At 50.4% G+C, this 24925-nt stretch overlaps 1 protein-coding gene across 1 annotated transcript in view; it reads right to left on the bottom strand.

The window, feature by feature from the left end:
- The window catches only part of LOC141572941 (cadherin-23), a 314361-nt gene that overhangs the window by 48201 nt on the left and 241235 nt on the right, over positions 1-24925 (bottom strand). Inside the window, exon 14 of the mRNA XM_074339566.1 lies at positions 2700-2764. Coding sequence (XP_074195667.1) covers positions 2700-2764 — 65 coding nt within the window. The remainder of the gene's footprint in view (positions 1-2699; positions 2765-24925) is intronic.

The raw sequence follows: 24925 nt of genomic DNA, 5'->3' as shown, positions 1-24925 counted from the left end.
TTAAATACTTGGATGTAAGACCTGAAGCCAAAAATTCCTAGAAGGAAACATAGGCAGCAATTTCCTTGATATTGGTCTCAGTGATGATTTTTTTGTATTTGACACCAAAAGCAAAGGCAAAAATAAACAAGTAGAATTATATCAAACCAAAAAGCTTCTGCACAGCAAAGGAAGCCATCAGCAAAATGAAAAGGCAACCTACTGAATGAGAGAAAATATTTGGAAACCATACATCTTATAAGGGGTTAATATCCAAAATATATGAAGAACTTATACAATGCAATAGCAAAACAAAACAAAACAAACCCAAACAATCCAATTAAAAAATGGGCAGAGGATCTGAATAGACATTTTTCAATAGAAGACATACAGATGGCCAATAGGTACATAAAACGGTGCTCAACATCAGTATTCTTCAGAGAAATACAAATCAAAACCACACTGAGCTATCACCTTACACTTGTTAAAATAGTTATTATAAAAAAGACGAAAAATAAGTGTTGGTGAGGATGTAGTGACAAGAAAACCCGTGTGCACTGCCGGCAGGGATGTAAATTGGTGCAGCCACCATGGAAAACAGTATAGAGGTTTCTCAAAACATTTAAAATAGAACTACCTTATGACCCAGCAATTCCACCTCTGGGTATTTATCTGAAGAAAATGAAAACTCTAACTTGAAAAGATATATGCACACCCATGTGTATTGCAGCATTATTTAAAATAGTCCTGATATGGAAACAACCTAAGTGTCCACAGATGGATGAATGGATAAAGAAGATGTGGTACGTACGTACACACACACACACACACACACACACACACACACACACACACACACACTGGAATATTATTCAGCCATAAAAAAAACAAGGAAATCTTGTGATTTCTGACAGCATGGATGGACCTTGGGAGGATTTTGCTAAATGAAATAAGCCAGACCAAGAAAGACAAATACCGTATAATTTCACTTATACATGGAATCTGAAAAGGAAACCAAACAAAAAACATCGAGCTTGTAGATACAGAGAACAGATTGGTGGTTGCCCACGGCAGGAGGTGGGGGTGGGCAAAATGTGAGACAGTGGTCAAAAGTTACAAACTTCCAGTCATAAAACAACTAAGTCCTAGGGAGGAAATGTACAGCCTGATGACTATAGTTAATACCGTGTTTCCCCGAAAATAAGACCGAGCAGGACCATCACCTCTAATGCGTCTTTTGGAGCAAAAATTAATATAAGACCTGGTCTTATATTATTCTATTATATAAGACCTGGTCTTATATTATTCTATTATATAAGACCTGGTATTATCTTATATTAGATCCGGTATTATATTATATTATATTATATTATATTATATTTTATATAAGACCTGGTCGTATATTATAGTAAAGTAAGTCCGGGTTTTAAACAGGCAGCAAAGCAGCCAGCAAGGGGAAGGGTGGTTGGTTCTCTCTCAGGCTCTACCCCTCATCTTCTGTTCAAGGGACTGAGCCTGACAAATGTCTCCTGGGAGGAGCAAGGGCCAGTGAGACCGTCTCTCTACCTGCCTCCTCTCCACATCCCCTAAGGAGGGGCCTCTGAGTTGTCAGTTGATGTGTGTGCCCTGACCTGGTCCATAGCTGCCAGCCGCCAGGCCTGGAAGGTCCCAGCTCTGACACCGGGAAAGTTCCTAACTCAGTAGAGGGGAAGAGAGGAGGAAACCCAAGATGAACAGGACAAGGCCACGTGAACACAGGTACACTGAGGGACCAGGGTGCCCTGTGCATTTGTGCCACTGCTGGTTCCTTCACCCATTTCGAGGCCCTGTCACAGAGTGGCAGAGAATGGCTGGATGCACCGAATAATCTCCGTCTCTTCCTGGTCATTTACACAGATAGGCAGGGCCCATAATCCAAGTTGACAGCCACTGCTGTACGCATCCTGTTAGGCTTCCAGATGCATCAGACACTTCATTTTTAGAAGCAGTCCTGCCCTCTGAATTCAACTGGGCTTTCGATCATGCTAAAAATGAGAGGGCTTCCCTTGGGCTCAGCTTAACTGAAGACGAGGGAAAAGAGATGTCTTAGAACCATGGCGGGTGACAGGGCAAGGCTGGCCCAGGCCAGGCGCTGAGGCAAGCCACCCACTTAATGGCTGCAGCCCCCTGAAAGCCCCCTCCTGCTCAAGGCTGTGTATCCTGCTGGTGAAGAGCAGAGGCAGCGTCCTGGCCCTACCTGCTGTGCGCTCACCAGCTGAGTGACTGGGCAAATGACAGCCTCTCTGGGCTGGAGCTTCCTCATTTGAACAGTGGGGATGATAAGAGTGGCTAGCACTGAGTTCTCCAGCACTTAGTTGTGAGGCTTGGATTATATAATGCGTACAAAGCGCGTGGCAAAGAGCCTGACACGTAGTAAGGGTTTCATAAATGCTGGCTGCTGCTGTGGCTGCTGGTGTGCTAGCATTAGCGTTTCAAAGCTTCTTCATTCCCACAGATAAAGGCTGTCTTTGGAGAGTCACAGAAACTACGCCCCAGAGGGTTTCGGGACTTGAGTGAAGCTGTACCACAGCCAGTGCCACACCAGCAGGGTGCCCTTGGGTTCCGACTCCCAGTCCAGTGCTCTTGCCATGGGAGCACGGTGCCCTCCCTGGGAACTGAGATGTTTCTCAGACCCTGTGAAGGGCAGAGGGCCAATGTGGAGGGGCTGGGCGGGGGCTCACCGGTCAGCATCATCGCTGAAGAAGTAGTTGACTTCCCCGAAGGTGCCTGCGTCATTGTCTGTTGCCTGCAAAGGTGAGACAAGAAGTCATTACTGCCGGACCCAGCAGAGGCTGCTGATTTCACCAGGAAACGTCTAGCAAACCCGTGGTTCCCTGACTCAACTCCTCTGGCCCAGGCTGAATTTCTAGAGCCGTGCTGTTCAATATGGTTGCCACCAGTCACAAATGGCTATTTAAATTTATGTTGGCGAGTACAGTCCTAGAAGCTTGGTCTTTTGCCTGAATCTTTAACCTTGTTGAATCCCACCCCTCCTGGACTCATGTCAGGCTGGGTGGGCTTATTCTCTGCAGATCCTCAGGGAATTGGGGAAGAAACCCCGGACCTGTGGCTCGGGGTCACAACCTGCAGCTTCATGATGTATCATGAATGAAGGTGGGAGTGGGTTCAGCCATCTGGTGATTCTCCCCCAATCTCCAAAGCCTCCAAGTCAGATGGACCATCCAGTGGGGGAGGTTCCTTGGGGAGGTTTATGGTGGTCCCCCCCCCCCCCGCCTTTTCAACCCTGAGACTAATCCATTGCATGCATAGGGCAGACTGTCACCTGGCTGACAACCTCTTCTGCTGCAAACAGCCCATTGCCCACACCTCCCATCTTCTCTGGCACCTCTCTCTGCTCGAACAAGTGGTCTGAGTGGGAGCTGCCTCTCTGCCCATGACCACCGGGACTGGGCAGGGAGTGGCCCTTGACCACAGCTGGGCTATTAGAATCCTCTGGGACTCTTCTTACTGTTGCTGGGGCTAAAAGCTTTCCTCTGAAGCAGTGAAGCTGGGACAGCATGAAATGGGAGCTGCTGGATGTGTGGGAAGGATGAAGGTGCCCTCAGCGGAGAGCTAGGAGAAGAGAAGGGCTGAGTCCTGGTAATTGTAGAGTCCTAAAGCTGACACCTTTTCCCACCTCAGTCTGGTCTGTGAGTCCAACAAGACCTTTTTTTACCTAGGCCGATCCAAGTTGGCTTTCTGTCACTTGCAGTCAAATGACTGGAGGGAGAGACGTGTGCCCGATGCTAATGACAATAGCAATGACATCCACTGCCAGCCTGCGCTATCATACCTTTTACATTTTCAAAGGTCATCCGTGTTTCTCACAACCTCATTTTATCCTCACAACTGTCACAACGTGATGAGGAAGACAGACATTTACACCCATCTCACAGATGAGAAAACTGAGGCCCAGACCCCAGTGAGGCCCAGTGTAACCCTGTCACCACTCTAGGTCATGAGCAGGTTCTATGTAGCGGGGCAGAAGCTGGGGTCCTCACTTCCAGCCTGGGGTTCTTTCCTTTAAGCCACCTGAGTGAGGCCCCTCTCCTTCTCCTCCCTTCTCCAGGATGACGGCAGTTCTAGTGGTGGTTTGGCTTTTGTGGCTGGGACCTCTGAGCTTCTGCCTTGTCCCTATCATGGGACAACGTGCAGGCTAAATGACAGCATTCATTCACGCATTCACTCCACATCATTCAGCAGTTTCTTATTAAGCATACATTCTGTGGCAGCCACTGTAACTTCAGTCCCCTTCCCAGGCCACTGCCCTGGAGCTGGGCAAACTCCTGCCTGCCACCAGACACCAGGAGGAAAAAGCCTTGGACTGACCTTGAGGTCCGCTTACATCTGTTTTACACTCAGGGCTTCTCTGTAAGCTCATATTTGGATAAAGTTCTGCAGCTATAAATTTGTTTCAATACCTTATTTTATTGTTTTAGCTTCACTGAGGTATAATTGACAAGTGATATTCCAATACATTTAAGGGGAACAATGTGATGATTTGCTATATGCATACTTGGAAAGGACTGCTTTCAGAGGACTGCCTCTTGTGCCCGATTTCCTCTCAGTGTCCCCACTGTTTGTGCGTCAGTAGACTGTGTAGACCTCTTTCCCTCCCTCCACCCTGGCCAGGCTCTGAGGACTTCATCACAGGTTCTCAGGGCTGCGAGCTGAGTAAGTGAGAAAGGGAGATGCTGAGCTAGTAACCTGCCCTCCAACATGGGACTGGTTCCTTGACAGACCCTCCCCAGGTGCCCTCGGCCACTTCTCATGAAACTGCCATTTACGGAACACCTTACACTTATCATATATTTTATTTTGGGAACAACCCTACGCGGTCGGTGCTATTATTACATACAGTGAGAGTGAGGCACAGAGAGGGTACATGGCTCACCCAAGGCTTCACAGTTAAAAAAAGGGTCAAGGCAGGATTTGAACCCAGTGCCATCTTGCCATGCCCTTAGCCTCCATGTATTATTGCTTCTAAACCAAGAAGCGAACTTGTTCCCAGAAGGAAAGGCACCTGGTTATTCTAGGCGAGAGGAGACCAAAACTTCTCATAATAAGCCCACCTCTCCCCTCCTCTTCCGGAGAAAGGGAGGGGAGGAGTCCCGGAGTTCCCTTTCGATCTCCTGATAAATAATCTTTATCATGTGTGGTATTATTAGACTACAATCACTTCAGCGTGGTCTAAGGAGGAGCTGACCAGACGCCACTGGGCCCATGGCGAGGGGTCAGTGTCCTGAAGGCGCCCCGTTCCAGGCCAGTGTCAACAGCCCAGGTCACTGCAACCCCTGGGATGTCAGCACCCTCATTTATCAAAGGAAAGGGTTTGGGGAAGCTGCGAAGTCAGGGCCGCGTCTGCCAGGCTCACCTCCCGGCACGGATAATACCTGCTACACAGCAGTGCTTCACAGATGTTTAGAAAATGAATGAACAAATTCTAGTAGGAAGAGGGTGGTAGGAAGAAAAAAGGAAGTTGGTGGAGAGACGGGGGCAAAGACTAGGAGAGAGGATTCAAAGGAAAGAGGGAATGGAGCAGAAGAGGTGAAGAGAAGGGTACCAGGAAAGGAGGGGAGAGGGTGGCTAGGAAGTGTGTGGGGGGAAATCAGGGGCGAGGTAGAGGGGGCTGGGCCCACACAGGAAGTGAGGGGCTGGCGGCACACTGCAAGGGGTTCTGTGGGGACAGAGCCAGGAGTGCAGTTTCCAGGCTCTCGGCCTCACATGGAAAGATGCTGGCTCGGGTAGTAAATGGCCATCAACTGTGATTGGATGGCCATCAGCTGTGGCTAGCTGGCTGTCAGTTGTAACCAGTGAGCCATTGGCCACTAATATAACTGCTGTGGCTACGCTAGCAGCAAATGGGGGCTAGCAAGAAGATGGTGGCTGAGCTAGCAAGAGCGGATTGCAGTTAGCAAGTGAGGTTGGTTGGCAGAGAGAAGTGGATGGCAGGTTGCGGATAGTGTGGCTCCTGCTTCCTGTGTCTCCAACCCAGCCGCCAGCGAGAATATAGTGGTGTGACTCCCCTATGTATGGCTCCGTGGGTGTTCCTTTTTGGCCTCACCATGTCCTGCATTCTTATGTGGGGAGCGGGAGCTGAGACCACCCATGCCACCCCACGTGGCAGGTTCCCTGCTCCTGAAGGTCATATCTGGACCCTGGGGACAAGCCATAACTGGGTGGCCTATAGAATTGCACTTGGACTGTCAGGGCGGAAAGGACGTCTGAGGTCCCCTTGTCCAGTTCCCTTCACTCTGGGGCCTGAAGCAGCCGAGGCCCAGGAAAATTAGGTGATGAGCCCCTGGGGACAAGATGGAACTATCCTCTCTCTCCAGGCAGACACGACTGCCAGTCCTCCCCCCACCCCCCAGTCCCTAGCCCCTCCCTGGGTGGGCTGGGCACAGCTATGTCTCCCACGCTGACCCCACTCCCTGGGGGCCTCTCACTGCCTGCCCAGGCCGCGGATGCTGACCAGGGAAGATTTGTGAGTCCTTCAGTGCTACCATCTAATGACCGTATGAAATATGTATGCCTGGTGAAGAGGAGAGGGAGAGCTTTCATTTTTCAAATGCATGAAGCAGAATAATAAGATGAAAAGCTGTGCCGGTGCCCCTGCCAGGGTGGGGGCAGCCAGCACAGGGGGCTTCGATGGGGCCGGTGCCATTCTGCAGTGGGGCTGGGGGAGGGGCCCTGTGTCTGGGAGGGGGCAGCAAACCCAACTGCTTGGCAGTCCTGCTGGAAGCCCTCCAGAGCTCTCTGGTGCCCCCAGGGGACAGTCCCTCTTCGATGTCATTCCCAGCCCCCATACTCCAGCCTTTGTTGCAGCCTCCAGCCTCATCCCTGACCAATGCTAGACCACATGCAGCCCCTCCCGCCCCCTGACGGCTCTGGCTCCAGCCTGGATCTGCCTAGATTGTTTCCGCCTTCTCTTGCCGGGTCACCCACTCCTGTCCTCCTTGAATCCCCAACGTTGGCTTTGGGCTCTGCGATATTCCCAGCCCTGATTGCACTTCAGAGCTGTAGCTGCCAGCTGACGTGTTTCTCACCCCACTAGGTGGCGGCTCCCCGAGGGCGGGGTGGGGTTATGGGGCCTGGACAGAAAGGCAGCTCAGGAAAGCTCCTGATATCTCTGTCATCTATAGGTATGTTAGTGGTCACATCTACACAACACTATTAACGTCTACATGGTTCAATTCTGACCATGCCCCTACCAGGAGGGGACCGTTACACCCCTTGCTCTCTCTCTGGTTCAACAAACGAGAAAACAGAGGCACGAGGATGTGAAACAACTTGCTCAAGGTCTCGTCACTGGGAAGCGGCCAGGCTGGCCTCCACATCACCGCATGTAAAACCATTCAAGGCCTTGGCAGGGACAGGACAGTCCCCAGCTCGGTTCTGTGACACTGAGGCCCCAGCAGCTCCGCAGTGCATGCCGCCCAGGACAGGACGCTGTCCAGGCTGGCGACAGGCTCTATCTCAGCCCCAGTGCGCGTGTGATGGCACTTTTTAAAACAACCTCATTCCCAAGACTTGCTATGTGCCTGAGCAAGTGGAAGACCGAGACGAATCAAGCGGCAACTCTGAGAAATGCCAAACCAGCGTTCAGGCGAGCACGTCCTCTGTGCTCAGGCCCTTCCTCTGGCTCCTCTCTGTCCCTGCCACTGTCCCACCAGGGCTGCAATCTTACCCACAGGTACACATTAGTATGTTTTATGGCTTGCCAAGACTCTCATAAGAAGCCCAGGGCGAGAAGTCAAAATCAACGGCTGAAATGTTCTTCCTCTGCTCCCAAACCTTCAGTGTTCCCCACGGCAGCCGATTTAATTCCAGACCAGCAGCTGGCATCCAGGCCCTGTACAGCCTGACTGGTCGTGGCTGTCTGGTATCCCTGATGGACCCAGACTGTTCTCTCCTTGCCTGGTTGCAGCATCCCTTCATTCTGCAACTGCTGTCCAAACTCCAGCCCACACCTCAGGGCGCACCCCTCTCTTAGGGAGCTCCCTGATTACTCAGTTCTTGACCCCAGAGCCCCTGGCTGTACCTTTTCTGGAACACACAGTGCAATCTGCCTGTGTCTGCCCGTTTCCTCCCCTTGCCAGAGAAGCCTGACTCAAACTCATTTTTGTATTCTCTGTTACGCCCGGCACAGGGCTCAACATCTTGGCCGAATGAGGGATTTCCACTGCCAGCCACTGAGAGCCAGCCTGATCTTCCTCCTGGGAGGTTGGTGCCCGCCCCCATTAGTAGACACCACAGTGAGTAGCGTGAGTGGGGCTGTTCTGGTTGCCCGGGAAGCATGGCTGGGGTTATAAAGCATCTCCAATGCATCTCCCAAGCTCTGAGGTCCTATTCAGGCTCCCTACTGGCCAAACCCTAGAGGCAGACAGAGGGTGGGACTCACCGATGGCCGGCACAGTTGGCCTGCCGGGGCACATGCAGAGTGGGTGAGAAGGGCAGGATGGCTGTGCAGGGGCAGGAGGAGAGTGCTTGGCACCCCATGGAAAGAACCTTCATGAAGACAAGGACCAGACTCTTGCTCAGTCACATAACCAGTAAATATTTTCTGAGCATTTCCAACGTGCCAGCTGCTGTGCCAGGCAGCACTGAAGGCATAGCCGTAGCTGGAATGTGACTTATAATTGGAAAGGGGAGACAGAGAATAATGGAGGAGAGAAAAAACGGAACAACATAATTCCAGACAGACCGTGGCTAGAACAGTGAGGAAAATAAAGCAGAAAACGGGCTGGCAGGTGACTGGGTTGGTCAGTCCTGAAGACTTTTCTTTGTATTTGGGGCTATCGGCCAGTCACTGGCTTGGCACCAAGATGCCCAGGTATCTCCTGGTGAGAACTGCCCTCCTCCATGTATGGAGGCCTGGACGGGGAGCAGAACGTCTCTGCCTCCCCGTTGCCTGCTCAGCCTACCCCCGGGGGAAGCGTCTGCAGCCCAAGAAGACCAGCTGGCAGGTCAGCATCTGTCTCCATGGTCAGTACACGGGAGAGGGGGCCAGGACTGGCTGCTGCCCAGTGCCTGATTTATAAGACGTCTCCTCTGATTCTCCCCAACCCTGGCATTACCAGCAAAACTAATTCCCTCATTTGGGCCTTTATAATTGCATCCGCAAGTGCTTATTTCCGTGATGGACAATGCTGGCAGAAGTGTAATTTTCTTCTGCTGACAAAAAGGAAAAAAATAAATACACACGGGGCGAAATTCCAAAGGTTAAGACAAGGTGAACCTGTAGTGGGGGAATAGTCAAATCCCCACACTGGCCAGGCCCGGGTCAGAAATACCCATCTTTCCCCTGGCTATCGGGCAGGGAGGCATACAATGGTGCCCCTGCCATTTCCCTTCGAGCACGTTCTATGTGCTATGAACTGTGGCCAGCATTTCCTAGCATTTATTTCATTCCAAATTCCCAACAGTCTTATGGACCAGTACCAATATTATCCCCATTTTACAGATAGAGAGAAATGAGGCTCAGAGAGGTCAGTCAGCTTGCCCAAGGTCAAACAGCCACAGTGCTGGGATGTGAACTCAACACATCAACTACACGAGGTGCTATTAACTACTCCCTTTCCCTGTCCCCTGTCTGTGGGCTCCAGGGAGAGGCATCTTCCTCCAATTCGAGAGCTCAGCCATGGGACTCAGGATGCTCCTACCAGGTCACTGTCCTCAGCCTGTAGAAGCCAGATGAGCCCCGATAGGCAGACTTCTCCTTCTTGCCACCGTAGCTCTGTCCCCAGCCTCTGCCTAAAGAGGGTGGGCTCCAACAACACTGGCCATGCCCAGCAGCAGAGGCAGGTGTCTCTGGCTGTGGTTTCTCAGGACATAGGCTTAGTCAAGACCCTTGGTCCTCAAAGAAGGCCCTCCCATTCCTGCCCCAAGCTTGGATTGGTGTATGCAGGTGCCTCAGGGCCTAGACTGGGGGATGCAGTTCCCCGCTGACAGCCAGGGCAGACTGGGTGACTGTAGGTGCCCCCCTCCGACCCAGCCAGGGCTCCTCACCCAGCACCCGCGGGATATAGCTCTCCCTTTGACTTGTATGCCAGCGCTCTATGCCTAGCCCAGCTCCCTCTGATGGTCATTGAAATAGCTCATGCCCACTCCCAGGGGACCTACCATTTTATTAGATGCATGCAGAAGTAACTGCAGTTTCTATATTCTTAACCTTTTAAACCGTAATTACTTTTGCACCCACCTAATAACAGTGCTCAGGTCCCCCTGTTTCTTTGCCCTTCTCAAGAACCCGCTCTGACCCAGCTTGTTTTTGCAGTGAACATTTGCCCTCCCACCCTCTTCCATTCATTTGCTCTATACTAAGGTCCCCTCTTCAGGGTGCCTGCCTTGTTGACACACTGCCTCATGTATTCCTGTATCTCGCTGCTGTCCCCCACCATGGCCTTGCAAGTTTACATCCGCTGACGGGGGGTTTTATGCACCAACCTGGCTGCCCTCATCTTTTGCCAGATCTCCCTCTGAACGGTAGCCCATTGAATACTGCTGCATTCTGATAACATGACCCCTCCCCGGGGGCAGAGGCCAGCCTCTCTCCAGTTTTAAACACTCTCTACCCCTCTTTACAGCTTGAAAGTCCTGTCCTTCTGTCTTCTTTCTTCCTATGTCTTCACCTCTCTTTCTCTCTCTCTTTGTCCTCTCTCTCTCTCTCTCTCTCTCCTTCCTCTCTCTCTCTCCTTTCTCTCTCCTCTCTCTCTCTCCCTCTCTCTGTCCCAATATCTCCCTGTCCCACTCCCCACATATTCTCAAAGAAACCTTCTCTCTTTTCTTTCTCTGTCTGGCTCAGGTAGACCCTATCCTGCTACACACTCACACAGACACACATACTCTCACCCACCCTCAACTGCAAACAACCCTACTCCCGTCTCAGGCCCTGTGGCCCCTCCACACCCCCTCCCTAGACACCTGTGTGTCTCTCCCCGCAGGCCAGCAGCTGGCAGGCACACACTCAATCACTCCCCACCAGAGCCCACACCCCCGTCACGCACGCTCGCCCGGACACCCTCCATGGGGCTTCTGCTCTGAAGCAAGGCGGGTCCAGCTGCCTCCCCGGCAGCCCTGCATCCCAGCAACAGTGGCAGGCTGCGGGCACTGGTGAGCAGTTCTGCTCCCATGCACAAATCTGCAGAGAAGGGCACGCGGTACAATTTGTTCAGGAAACAATAGCAATGTTTGACATGTCATAAGGATTGATGGAGCAGAAATTTACATGGGAGAATGCATTTTTAAACAGCTCCACGAAGCCCCAGTGCTTCACTGGTAATGCTTTCCACATTCATCATTCGCTGAGCCTCTCTGAATAACTCCTTAAACAGCATGAGATTAACTGCACTCTTGCAAGCTCTGGGGGCTGAGGTGGCCAGAGGGAGGCAGGAGGGATTCTACTGGAGGAACTCAGTAGCTGAGAAGCTGGGGTGACCTCCACTCAGCCTGTCGTCTCAGAAGGAAGCTATTGAATCTGAGAAGGAAGCAGGGCTGATGGGTGAGGGCATGGTGGGTGTTCGGGGGCAGAGGTACGTCTGACTGTAAGCTGCTGCTCTGAGTACCTTCCTGGGAATGTCTAGGCTGGGGGAATGGTCACACTCCCAGGAGGAGAGAACATAATGGTGGCTATAAGGGAAATGCCTCCCATTGGACTTTGTGTGGGAGGTAAGACGGGGAGTGTTCCAGGTGGGCAGTGGCCCAGGGTGTGAACAATAGAGTACAGGAGAGGTCAGCGGGAGGCTGTGGGCAGAGGAAGAAAGAAACATTCATAAGAGCCCCTGGGTCCTGCTCTTGGTCTTCTGAGCAGGTAGGAAGCCTTAGGACAGCAGGTGCTACTGGGGAAGCTGGGGTTACAGACCATGGACAGAGGCTCAGAGCACATGATAGGGTGGAGGAGTTGAGTGGGAAGGCAGTTAGGAAAGGGTGGGGACCTCACTGGTGGTGGGGGCTGCTGAAAAAGGGAAGTGGGCGTTTCCTTCCTCATGTGCCATTGTGGACTTAGAATGAACACCCATGCCCATGGCAGACATTACTAATCGATCATGGTCTGAGTGCAGAGAAGGCTTCAGGATCTCGCTCAAGCCCGTCTTCTCCACAGTTAACAACCAACTGCCAGGAAACTTATGTCAAAGCCTCTTTTCTATACATTCCAATGAAAAAACAGACATTTCTCCAAAGAAGACATACAGATGGCCATCAGACATATGAAAAAGATGCTCAACATCACTAATCATCAGGGAAATGCAAATCAAAACCACAGTGAGATATCATCTCACATGTGTCAAAACAGCTATTATCAAAAAGTCAACAAACAACAAGTGCTGGTGAGGATGTGGAGAAAAGAGAACGCTTGTGCACTGTTGGTGGGATTGTAAATTGGTGCAACCACTATGGAAAACAATGCGGAGATTCCTCAAAATATTAAAAATAGAACTGCCATACAACCCAGCAATTCCACTTCTGGGTATTTATCTAAAGAAAACAAAAACACTAATTTAGAAAGATATATGCACCCTTATGTTCATTGCATTATTTACAATAGCCAAGATATGGAAGCCACCTAAGTGTCTATCAGTGGATGATGAGATAAAGAAAATGTGGCATATACATGCAGTGGAATATTATTCAGCCATGAAAAGGAAACCTTTCCATCTGTAACAACATGGATGGAACTAGAAGGTATTGTGCTAAATGAAATAAGTCAGACAGAGAAAGAGAAATACCATATGATTTCACCGATATATGTGGAATCTAAATAAAACAAAACAAATGAACAAACAAAACAAAAACAGACTCATAGATACAGAAAATTGATGGTTGCTGGAGGGGAGGGGGCTGGGGGATGGGTGAAAAGGTGAAGGGATTAAAAAGTATAAACCTCCAGTTATTAACACAAGTCACAGGGATGTAACGTGCAGCACAGGGAAACTAGTTAATATCACCATGATAAATATGTGTGGGGTGGTGATCACGTTGTAAGGAATAGAAATATAGAATCACTACGTTGTACACCTGAAAATAACAAAACATTGTAAGTCAACTATACTTTAACAGAAACAAAGAAGCCTCTTTTCTATCCTGCTGGGCTCTCTGCTCCTTGAGGGTCAGAAATATGATTCTTCTTGGGGGGCACCACTATAAGACCAGGCACGAAGGGCCTCCAAAAGGATTTGTGCAGAATCACGAAAATCCCACCAAAACGGGACAGAGATCTGCGTTTTCGTCCAGCTTGTGCCCTAGCCATCTGGGTAAGGCACTGGTCTGGGGGCCGTGGGCTGCACAGCTTCCTGACTCGTCTGGTCTACCTGCTTCTACTTTAGCACCAGCGGCCCATCCTCCTCCAGAGCCAGAGGGAGCATCTGACAATACAAGATACCATTTGCCAGCTTAGCAGGCTCCCAGGGCATTTCAGACAAAATCCAAGCTTCCTTCCATGGCCCCCGAGGCCTGATGGGGCTCAGCCTCTAACCTCCTCAGCTAATCATGTCCACTCCATCACTCAGCTCCCGCCTTTCAGTCTTTAAGTTTCTAACAGGACACGCTGCTCCTGCCTCACAACCTTTGTACTAGCAATTCCCTCTGCCAGGAATGCTCTTTCCCAGATCTCGAGGCAGGTTCCTTCCCACCTCTGGAGTCTCAGCAGACAGGAATTCATTTACTTTTGTAAATTCATTTGCATTTGTAAAAGTGCAGTCTGACTGCTGCTCAGATAACAGACTCCTGGGACAGGAACAGGAGCTAGGAGCTGTGGTGGTCATTGCAGTTGCGTAGGCAGTGATGAGAGGCAACGGGGCCTCGAAATGGGTGGTCAGGGGCATGCTGGGAAGGGGCTGGACTCAGCTGGAGCTGAGCGGTCTTGCTGGTAGATGGAGGTGGTAGGGAAAAGGGCATGGTTTTGGCAGGAGCATCAGGGCGAATGTTACTCCCACTAGAATGTAAGCTTTATGAGGGCAGGAAATGGCTTATTCCACATGGATCCCCAGGGCTGGAAGCCTTCAACAAATAGGGGCTGAATGAATGAGGAGATTATATATGATGACTTCTGAAGTCCTTTCTCCTTGTGACAAGCCAATTGCAAACCCTGAGTAGATGGACTTCTAGGGAGGGAAGTCCCTAGGGAGGGGCTGTGCCCCTCTGAACTACTTTTACCAGTTGGATGATGATGGGGGTGGGGGAACCATAGGAGAAAGGGAGGAAGGGGGCAGTGAGAGTAGAGGATGGGAAGGGAAGTGGGAGGAAAAGGTGAAGAGGAGAAAAGAAAGAGAAGGGAAGAGGAAGGAGGGGAGAAGAAGAGGGGGGAGGAAGAGATCAAAAGAAGAAGAGGAGAAGGAATAACCGAGTAACATCCACTGCAAGCCTCAGTTTCCTCTATAAAATGGGCTAATAATACCACCTGCCTCGTGGGGTGGCTGTGAGGATTAAAGAAGGTACTACACGTAAGGTGCTTTAGACCAATGCCTGGCATATGGTCCACATCTTTAAGTGGAGCTAGTATTAGTATACTCCCAGTTCTAACCCCTGTCTCTTGCCAGCCACTGACCCCCAGCAACAGGTGAGGTGGAGGGAAGGGGAAGTGGCACTGAGCCCTGCAGGAGGGGTGCACTGGCAGGAGCCAGGCCAGAGCCCCAGGTATTAATGTGTCAGTTCTGTGGCGGGAGAAGAGAGATGAGAATCAGGCTGACAGGTACTCTCAAGGTGTGGGGTCCAGCTGGTTTGTTATTGCAGCCATGGTGTTGTTTCCCTATCCCTGTCTTTATTTCTCTTTATTTTATTTTTAAAACCTGGAAATAAAAATTGATGGGGAGCAAATTGCTCTGGCCAGCAGCTCTGTGCTTAAAGGAGTCGTCGCAGGAAAGCAATTACGAGGATGTCAAAGGCTGTCACAGTGGCCAGCAGCTGCCTGGTGGTCCCCTGGCCCCCTGCCGGGGAGATGCTGGGGTAACCTGGGGGAGAGGTGTGGGGGCCCCTCAGAAGCATGGGGATAACTGAGATCATTGCCTCGTTGAGCATCACCGTGGGCCTGGTACTGTGTGAGGAACCGGACAGGATTTGTTCCTAATTTGTCCTTACAACAACCAGCAAGACAGCGTTCAGAATCCCATTTTACAGAGGAAGCAACTCCAGCTAATGATAAATGCAGAAATAAATAGTCACAACAGCTCACCCTTGTTGAGTCCTTACAGGGGTCTAGGTATTATTCTGACAAATCTGTGGGAATGAATACATTTCATGTCCGCTCCCACTCTAGGAAACGGTACTAATACTTGTACTACCCTCATCTTATACATGCAGCAAGTGTCTGACTGTGGTGGAAGCTGCCAGCGCCACACACAACCCCCTCATGCTCACCTCCACCCAGCAGGGGCTGCTTTACTGGAAGTACCTGCATGGCTCTCAGCCTGCAAGCTTTTATTCCTCAAAGAAGCATGATGGGATGCCCACCTCCGCGGAAGGTGCCCTCACTCAATAGGTGCTGGGAGTCGACGGATTGATACCCCAGCTCCTTGCCCTGAGGTGAGATGACTCAGGCACAGCCTCTCTCCTAGTTTTCCCAGTGGACTGAGCTCCAGTAGCGCCCCCGCCCCACCCATGGTAACTGGTTTCACAACGCCCCTCAGTGACCTCATCTCACTTCCCACTCCCACCTGAGTTTCCTGGGATCACCTGCCAGGTCTGCTTCGAGGGGAGCCAGACCTCAGACACTGGCCTTAGGCTGGACACTGGGCACACAGGCTGAGCCAGGCAGTCTGCCCCCTGCCCTCACAGCTGCAAGGGTCTAAGGGATGGCAGGGACCAGGCTCAGAGTCCCACAGCCGGTCACCAGCAGCGCTGGGATTCAAACCCTTGTCCGTCTGACATTCACACACACAAAGCAAAGAAAGAGAAAAAAAAAATTGCCTCCTAACCCTTTTGCAACACTGTCTGTTCTCTCATGCTCTTGGGTTTGAGAAGACTCAACTGAGTGACTTTAAAAGGATCCCATCTGACCATCAAACAAAGAAAAGTGGGATTCAGAAAGCCATTTTTCTGGGACGCAGGGGGAGGGAGGGTAGCTCATTGGCTGGGGGTGAATGAGACATTCACAATCAGTAGAGACTAAGGCCTCTGAAGCCAGTTATCAAGCAGGGCTTATGTGGTAGAGAATGAGAAGGGAGGGTGACAGAGAGGCCTGGGGACAGACACTGTAGCTGAGGCTGTTAAGTGGGACCTTATGTGCGGAAGAGACAGAAAGAGGAGGAGAAGACAGTCCAATCAACCCCCTGGGGGTGCAGCCAAACCGCGGCTGGGACTGCCTCCATCCATTACCAAACGTCCCCACTGTACCCCACACTGACTCTGCCACCCTCCCTCTGCTTCCTTGTCCCCGTGAAACATAACAGGCAGCTGGCTCCCGGTCTAGTGGAAAGGTGGGCGAGGGACCTGGGCACGGGCTGCTTCCAGCCATGTGCCAGGACACACCCTCCCTACAAGGTGACTTGGAGCGCGTGGCACGCCCCCATGCCTGCTGCCATCGGCAGGCACTGACTGGCCTGGCATGTGCTACTCACTAATGAACCGTATTGATTCCACATTCTCTTGTTGTCTCCCTAAATGGCAAGCCACACATCTGATAGATTAAATACCCACATGATTGCCCACCTGACATCTCCATCACTCCGCCTGCGGGTCCCTAATGAATTTTACAGCCCCACAACGACAGAAGAAATTAAGGTCAAAGTCTGATGCAGAAACTATAAATCACCCATGATCTCTGAAACTAGCAGAGGGTTACAGCGCCAGCCCCTCATTCACCTGGCCAGTCCAGCTGAGGGCTTGATGACGAGATAGCCAGATGTTGCATGCGAGTGCAGGGTGGAGAGGGCATGGTGGGCATACTTAAGCCTGAGAAGCAGCCCTGTCCATACACATTTGGGTTCCCTCACTCCTCTAGCCACCCAACTCGCAGTCGTCAGAATGTTTGAACAGATTGAGAAACACTCTGAGAGGCAAGCAGTATATCTCATTTATAAAACCTTGCATCCCAAGGAGTTCAAAACACTCTGGCCTCACTGTTCTAAAAATGTCTCCAGAAGGGGAAGAAGGTATAGCAGCATTCTCTCCATTTTGCAGGTGGAGAAATTGAAGCTTGCAGAGAAAAGGGGTTTGGCCGGGGTCATTCCGCGAATTGAAGACCTTGATCTTTAGATCCCAAGTTTGCAGGTCTTGTTATAATGGATGCCTCAAGTGTCTTTTGTGCTGGTCTTGTTTATCCTTGGGTAGGGGGTACCCTCTGCAGGTGGCTGGGCAGGCAGAGGGAGCTCTGGCCTTGGGTTCAGTTTGCATCCCCTCAGACCTCTTGGCCCCCCAGTTTCTTCAGGCTCTCAGGGAGGGGTTCAATCTTCATGAAGAGGCCGTGTTGCTTCACGGTTAAGGGAAAGAACTCTGGCACCTTAGAAACAGGGTTCATGTCTCAGCTCTGTCCCGTCCACAAGTGTGACCTCTGGCAAACACCTAACTTCTCTGAATCTCACTGTTCTCACCTATAAAATGGGGAGGCTAATTCCTACCTCACCAGGTTGCTGTGGGGATTCAGTGAGGTAACACATGTAAGGTGCTTAGCTTGGTGCCAGGCACTTAATATTAGTACCTATCATTTGTTTAGCACTTACTCTGTGTCAGGCACTGTGCTAAGTTCTTTGCTTGTATTATCTTACTGAGCTATCCCCCAACAAATCGATAAGGAACTATCATCACCACCATTTTCCAGAAGAGGAAACAGAGGTTATCTGGCAGAGAATAAACATCCATGCTCCCTTTCTCAAATTAATAGAAACCATGATTCTTAGGTGGCACAACACTATCTGGCCAAAACACTACACTTCTCAGCTTCCTTTGCAGACGAGCACAGCCACATGAGATTAAAGCAGTTTACAGGGCATTTCTAGGAAGTCTCTTTAAGAGAGAGAGAGAGAGTGTGTCTTTCTTCCCTTCCTTCATTCTGCAGCTTGGAATATGTACGTATGTGAAGGCTGGAGCTCTAGCAACCATGTTGCACCATGAAGCCAGGTCTGTACTATAGGAATGGTGGGAAAGAGAGCTTGAAGGAGCCACCCAAGGCTGTGCCCCTCTAAACTGCTTTTATATAGGAGAGGAATACACTTCGATCTTGTTTAAGCAGCTATTATATTTGGAGGTTTCTGTTACTAGTAGCAGTTTTGAGTCTTTGCTGATACAAGTAACCTATTCAAAGTCATATAGCTCAGACATGTCTGAGTGAGGATAAACCTGGGTGGTTTAAGTCTGGATCCTGGGGTCTTTACCACTCTGTGCCCTGAAACATGAATTGATATCATCATCATCATTTTTACCTAGTAAAGCAGAGAAGGCTCCTTCTAGAGATGTTCAAACTTAGGTGACCATGCATTAGTTGGTCCTGAAATCAATATAGTGGGTCATGACTAGCATTAAAAAAAATCTAACAGGATAAAAATAGAAAATAGTAGGGTAAAAATGATGAAACATTGATGAAAGAAATTGAGGAAGACACAAATAAATGGAAAGATATTCCATGTTCATGGATTGGAACACTTAAATTGTCCATACTATCCAAAGCAATCTACAGATGTGATGCAATCCCTATCAAAATTCCAATGGCATTTTTCACAGAAATAGAATGAAATAGAATGAACAGTCCGAAAATTTGTATGGAATCACAGAGACCCAACGCAATCTCGAGAAAGGAAAACAAAGATGGAGGCATAATGCACCCTGATTTCAAGCGACAATCAAAACAGCATGGTATAGGCACAAAAACAGACACACCGATCAATGGAACAGAATAGGGAGCCCAGAAAAAACCCACACATATATGGTCAATTAATTTATGACAAATGAGCTACTAATGGGGAAAAGACAGTCTCTTCAATAAATGATGGTGGGAAAACTGGACATCCAGCTGAAGAAGAATGAAACTGCACCACTATCTTACATCATACACAAAAACCAATTCAAAATGGTTTAGAGACTTGAATGGAAGATGTGGAACCATAAAACTCCTAGAATAAAACATAGGCAGTAAGCCCTTGACATTGGTCTTGATGGTGATATTTTGGATTTGACACCAAAAGCAAAGGCAAAAATAAACAGGTGGGACTACATCAGACTAAAAGCTGCCTTTTCCTTCGGCAAAGGAAGCCATAAACAAAATGAAAAGGCAACCTACTGAATGAGAGAAAATACTTGTAAATAATACATCTGATAAGGGATTAAAATATAAAAAATGTAAAGAACACATACAACTCAATAGCAAAAAGCAAACAAACAAACCCAAACAATCCAATTGAAAAATGGATTGAATAGACATTTTTCCAAAGAAGACATGCAGATGGTCAACAGGTAAATGAAAAGGTGCTCAACATCACTAATCACCAGAGAAATGCAAATCAAAACCACACCGAGATGTTTCCTCACACTGTTAGAATGACTATCATCTACAGGCAAGAAATAAGTGTTGGAGAGGATGTGGAGAAAAGGGAACTTTTGTGCCCTGTTGGCGGGAATGTAAGTTGGTACATCTACCACGGAAAATAGTATGGAGCCTCCTCAAAAAAATTTTAAAAAGAACTACCCTATGATACAGCAAATCCACCACTGGGTATTTATCTGAAGAAAATGAAAACACTAACTCTATAAGATACAGGTACCCCATGTTCATTGAAGCATTATTCACAATAGCCAAGATATGGAGACAAGCTAAGTGTCCATCAATGGACGAATGGATAAAGAAGATGTGGTATATATACACAATGGAATATCATTTAGCCATAAATAAGAAGGAAATCTTGTCACTGGGACAACGTGGATGGACCTCCCGGGCATTATGCTCAGTGAAATAACTCAGAGGAAGACAAATACTGTATAACCTCACTTACATTTGGTATCTAAAAACAAAACAAAACTGAGCTCATAGATATAGAGAAAGGGTTGGTGGTTGCCAGAGATGGGAGTGGGCAAAATGAGTGAAGGGAGTCAAAAGGTACAAACTTCCAGTTATAAAATACAAGAGAAATGTATCATGAGGATGTAAAACATGGTGATTACAGCTCATAACAGTGATTGCATATTTGAAAGTTGCTAAGAGAGTAGAAATCTAGTAGCATAAAATAGAAAATACTAGACTGTGTTCTTGCATGTAATAAGGAAGTATTATTTGTTCTAGATATGAATGTGTGTGTGTATCCTGCCTGGGTCATGATGTTAAATATAGTTTTTATTATGGATCATGGTTAAATTTAAAAAACAAACAAAAAAAAACAAACACACTAAACGAACCAATGGGCATATGGGACTTTGAGCCACTCCAGAATTAAGCTGTCAGGAACCACAGCTGCCATCCCCTGCTACAGGGATGGTGCAGCGAGATTAAGCCACCCCAAACCCACAGGCTCAGCTCAATTTCTCCCTAAACCTCTGTGCAGACCCCCGCAAGGAACCCCACCCACACTCTCTGCTCTCTCATCTTTCTCCCAGCTGCTCCCAGGAGAAACTCTCAGACCTAAGCTCTGGTGGCTGCTATGGGTCCACCCACCCCCCCCATTATTACCCCCAGGGCTCATAACTTTCCCAGCTCATAACCTTCCCAGCACAGGACTTTGTACAGGCATCTGCTTTGCAGCATTTATGAACTCATTCTGGCCCTCGCCACTCTTACAGCTACCCATTGTCCCCTCACCCAGGGGGTCCATTTTCTTCGCTCTGGTGTCCTCTGAACAACTGCCTGAGCAAGAACAATCAGCAGCGACCTACTGAAGGGTGACTGACAGGTGCCGAGCGCAGGGGATCACAGGCTCTCAGCACAGGAGGGGACTGTCTGGGGCAGGTGGTCACACGTTGTCACAGGAGGCCTTAGGGAGCGTCCAGCAGAACACCTTCATTTCACAGGTGAGGACACCGAAGCCCTGGGAGCCAGGGGCCTGCTCAAGGTCACTCAGTGACTGAGCGGCTCCCGCTGCCCAGGCCAGCGCTCAGCCCTTCTCCTCGGACTCTGGAGATGACTGATTCCAACAGGCTGGAGCCCAGTGTGCGAGTGGGTGCCTGATGGTGACGGGCAAACGGGAGCGAGATCTAGGGGCTCTGGAGTCCGACAGCCCAGGTCTGAATCCTGGCTGGGCCACTTACTAGCTGGCTGACCCTCGGCAGGTTCCTTTCTCAGGGCCTCTGTTTCTTTCTTCTGTACAATGGGCACATACTGTGAAATGCTTGGCATTTACTAAGCTCACGACACGTGCTCACCAGAGCTGTGATGGTAAACAAGTGCCTTCTCCGTTTTGTTTCGTTGTTTTGTTTTGGGCAAAGGGGCCAAGGTCAGAGGCAGACGTGGCTGCTCCTACCAAGGACGGGGGATTCTGGAGGCACCAGTGAGGGAGGCAGGCTTGACAGGCAATGGAGCTTTAGATCAATTTGCCAAAAATCAATTAGTGGAGTGACTAAATAACTGGAAACGGTCAAATCTTAAAGCACAGGAAAAATCCACTTCAGGGGCAGAGGTGGGGGAGCCTCACTTCTCCATCCTGCGCCCAGCCTGAGCCCACCAAGGGCAGCCCCTTGCAACCTCCCAACCCACAGGCCCTGCCTTGGCTCCTTCCAGAAGTGGTGGCGGGCAGGCGGCAGCCAGCTGTGTACTCTTTCTCTCTCTCTCCTTAGCGCCTGTCCTACCTCTCATTCCATCCCATTTTGGTTTTACGGATTGATATTTAGATTAAAGAGATAAACACAGCCGAGGAGCACTGAGGCCTGACCGACAGAGGAGGGCGGACCGTCAATCAAAGTCAGTCAGCTCAGCTTCCTCCCAGCGCCTGGCAGGCACCGTCCTGGTCCCTCGATTAGGGATGAACCCAAGAGCAGATTAAAGGGGCCCAGAAGGACAGCCTAGACACCCCCAAAATGGGGGAGGGTGTGTCTACAAAGGCCTTCCCAGGCAGCTTGGGAGCAGGGCTGGGGTCACCCACGTAAGAACTATTTACTAGTTTCTCTCTCTTTCTCTCTCTCTCTCTCTCCCTCTTCCCCTCCCCAGGCTGCAGATAAAGAATTCAATTTTCTTTTAAACGGTGGGGAAATTGGAAGAGATTTTGTTCTGTTTAAGCACAGCTGGAGTCTCAGGTCTCAAGGGATTGGAGAACAATGAGATCAATTAAGATGCCTGCGGTGAGGGGTATCAGGAGGGGGGTGGAGAGAGAGAACACAGGTAGGGGGTGCCAGTGGCTGTTCAGGGGGAGGCCCAGGCCTGTCAAGAAATCCAGCTTCTGCTCTTCCCTGCATTGGTCTGCCTGTCTCTGTCGAGTTTTGCTGAAGTCTCTGGATGGGGCCTACCCCATTGGGTCATGTTATCTCCCAGACTTGCTAATAATTCATGTTGGCAATTTCTGTCACCAGCTTTATACAATGATAGAATCAAGTTGAACCAATGCTACCAGAAGAGGGAGGCCACTGTTCTAGAAGAGCATGGGAAGCCCTGGATGCCTGGCATGCAGCAGGCGTGGGTGTTCTTATCAGAGCATTTGCTGTGTGCGCGGAGCGGACCCCGGCTTTCCCATACACGACTCCACAACACTGCTGAGATGGGAACTATTCCCCCCGTTTCATAGAGGGGATTATAAACCTAGGGACAGCCAGTAACCTGCCCAAGGCCAACCTGTGGTAAGAAGCTGAGGCAGGACTCTAGCCCAGCGCTGTCTGCCCACTTCATTGTTTTCCAAGGTACAAGGCCCACCTGGCAGTCAGGTGGAGATGAGCTGGATGGACATGAGCCTGGGGAGGAGAATGCTGAAGCAGGTGCCCAGACCTGAGCATGAGTTGGGAGAGGAGGGTATGGCAGAGGGAAGGCTCTAGAATCTTCCATCTCTCCCCCTCCATTGCCGCCTGTGTGGTTGGAGCTAGCATCTCTCACCTGGTCTCCCAGCTTGTACCCTATCTCCCCCCCCCCCCCCACTCATCACTTAGCAGTTAGTGATCAATCACGTCTCTCTTCAGCCCAGTCACCTCCAATGCCAGTCACCTCTCCCTCCTCCGCACATCCACCTACACCGCCAGGCTCTTGTCTGGAAGTCTTTCACATGCAGCTCCCTCAGCCGGAGACAGCCCTTTCCTGGATTCCCTGCATCCTCCCCCGTCTCGCCCCAAGCTTCCCTCGGGGCACTATCTAATGTCACCTTCTGTGAGAAGCCTGCCTGCCTTGACCACTTGAGAGGACATAGTAACAATGCCACCCTTGGCACTCCCCACACTGTCTGGCTATATTTTTCCCCATGGCACTTATCCCCTTCTGCCATGCTCTGTATTTCCTTGTTGGTTGTCTGTTCCCTGCCCCTGGAATGTGCAGGGCTGTTTGTCTGTCTAGTTCACCACCATCATTCCATGCCCTTGATAAGTAGTCATGGAACGAAGGAGTATAATAGTTGCATCGGGGGAGCCCAGAGGATGCAGAGTCCTGTTCTGGGAAGGGCAACGGGGAAGGCTTCTGCAGGAGACAGGGGGCTTACAGAGGGCCCCTGGCCAGGGGCAGCTAAGGAAGCAGGGTCAGCTCCTGCTCACCTGTCTGCAGAGCCAAGCTGAGGGGCTGGGTGCACTTTAGACTTGACCTTGCAATCACATGCCCTGGTTAGGACCAGGAGGCCCAGAGGATCCTGGAATCTGGTGGCCATAGTACCGCCCACCCCCCTGCCTTTGTTCCTGGGCTGAGGTCTGCACCCCAGACCCTGCCTGACCTAGGAAGGGCCCTCAGAAGGCATCCGGTCTAGCCTCTCATGGATGCTCTAAATCCCAGGAGTCAAACTTACTCTGTGCCACACATCTCAGAGATGGGGACACTGAAAAAGAGAAAACCTGCCTTCGGGAAGTTTCCAGTGTAGTGGGGAGGAAAAGACAGTAGCCATGAAATCCCTAACGTGAGTGGTGCGACCAGCCAGGGAAAGCCTGGGGCAGGGCATGCAGGGAGGAGGGTGAGGTGGGTATATGCCCGTCACCAGGGGAGGGTTTCTTATGGGAAGGCTGCCAACTGCACTGGCCTTAGGGTTAGATAGGAGGGAGGGAGAGAGGTGGGGAATAGCGCGAACAAATGCAGCGGGTGTGCAGGGAGCTGGGAAACCTGGTCGGTCAGGACAGAGAGAAGGGGTATGAGGGGTGTAGTGGGGCGGAGGGCTGCAAAGCAGCTCAGGGCTGGGGCACGGGGCTTGAATGCCAACCCAGGCCTAGGCACTGGAACTTTCCTGGCCAGGGGGTGCCTGGGGGCAACAGGGATTACGCCTCTCCCTCCCTTCCTACCACTATTCATGGAGAGCGCTCACCAGGCTGAAAATGGGATTCGGAGGGGTCCCCACTCCCGCTCCTCTGCTTTTTGCACAACATCCAGGAGGAGAAGCGGGAAGGTGCCCTCTCGCAGCACCACGCTCGCATGTGACATCTCAATAAAGGGTAGTGCACTGCAAGGAGCGCTGAGTGGTTGCTAAACACCTACATTTGGGTCAATTCTTTGCCGTTCTTCCCATCGAGAGTTGGGGGAACATCTCTATCCCTTCTCCTTGAATCGGAACTTGCCTGACTGACTCACTATAACAAATACAATTCACCGGAAACGATGCTGTGTGACTTCAAGGCAGGGTCAGAAGAGGCTGCGCAGCTTCTGCCTGGTTCTCTTGGGACGCTGGCTCCCCAGAGGCCTCCTCGGAAGTACTTCTGCTCAGAACCCCGTGCCTGAGATGCCCGTGCCACGTGGAGAGGCCACATGTAGGTGCTCAGGTGACAGTCCAGCTGAGCCAGTCCTTCAGCGGGACCAGTCCAGGCACCAGAAGAGGAGCAAGAAGTTTCCAGCTGTTGGAGTCACCCCCAGATTTTGAGGAGCAGAGAAGAGCCCTCCGCAATTCCTGACCCA

Source organism: Rhinolophus sinicus, linkage group LG07 (assembly GCF_036562045.2).
Source record: "Rhinolophus sinicus isolate RSC01 linkage group LG07, ASM3656204v1, whole genome shotgun sequence".
Lineage (NCBI taxonomy): Eukaryota > Metazoa > Chordata > Mammalia > Chiroptera > Rhinolophidae > Rhinolophus > Rhinolophus sinicus.
The sequence above is the reverse complement of the archived record's forward strand: the minus strand, read 5'-3'. Positions and strand labels throughout refer to the sequence as shown.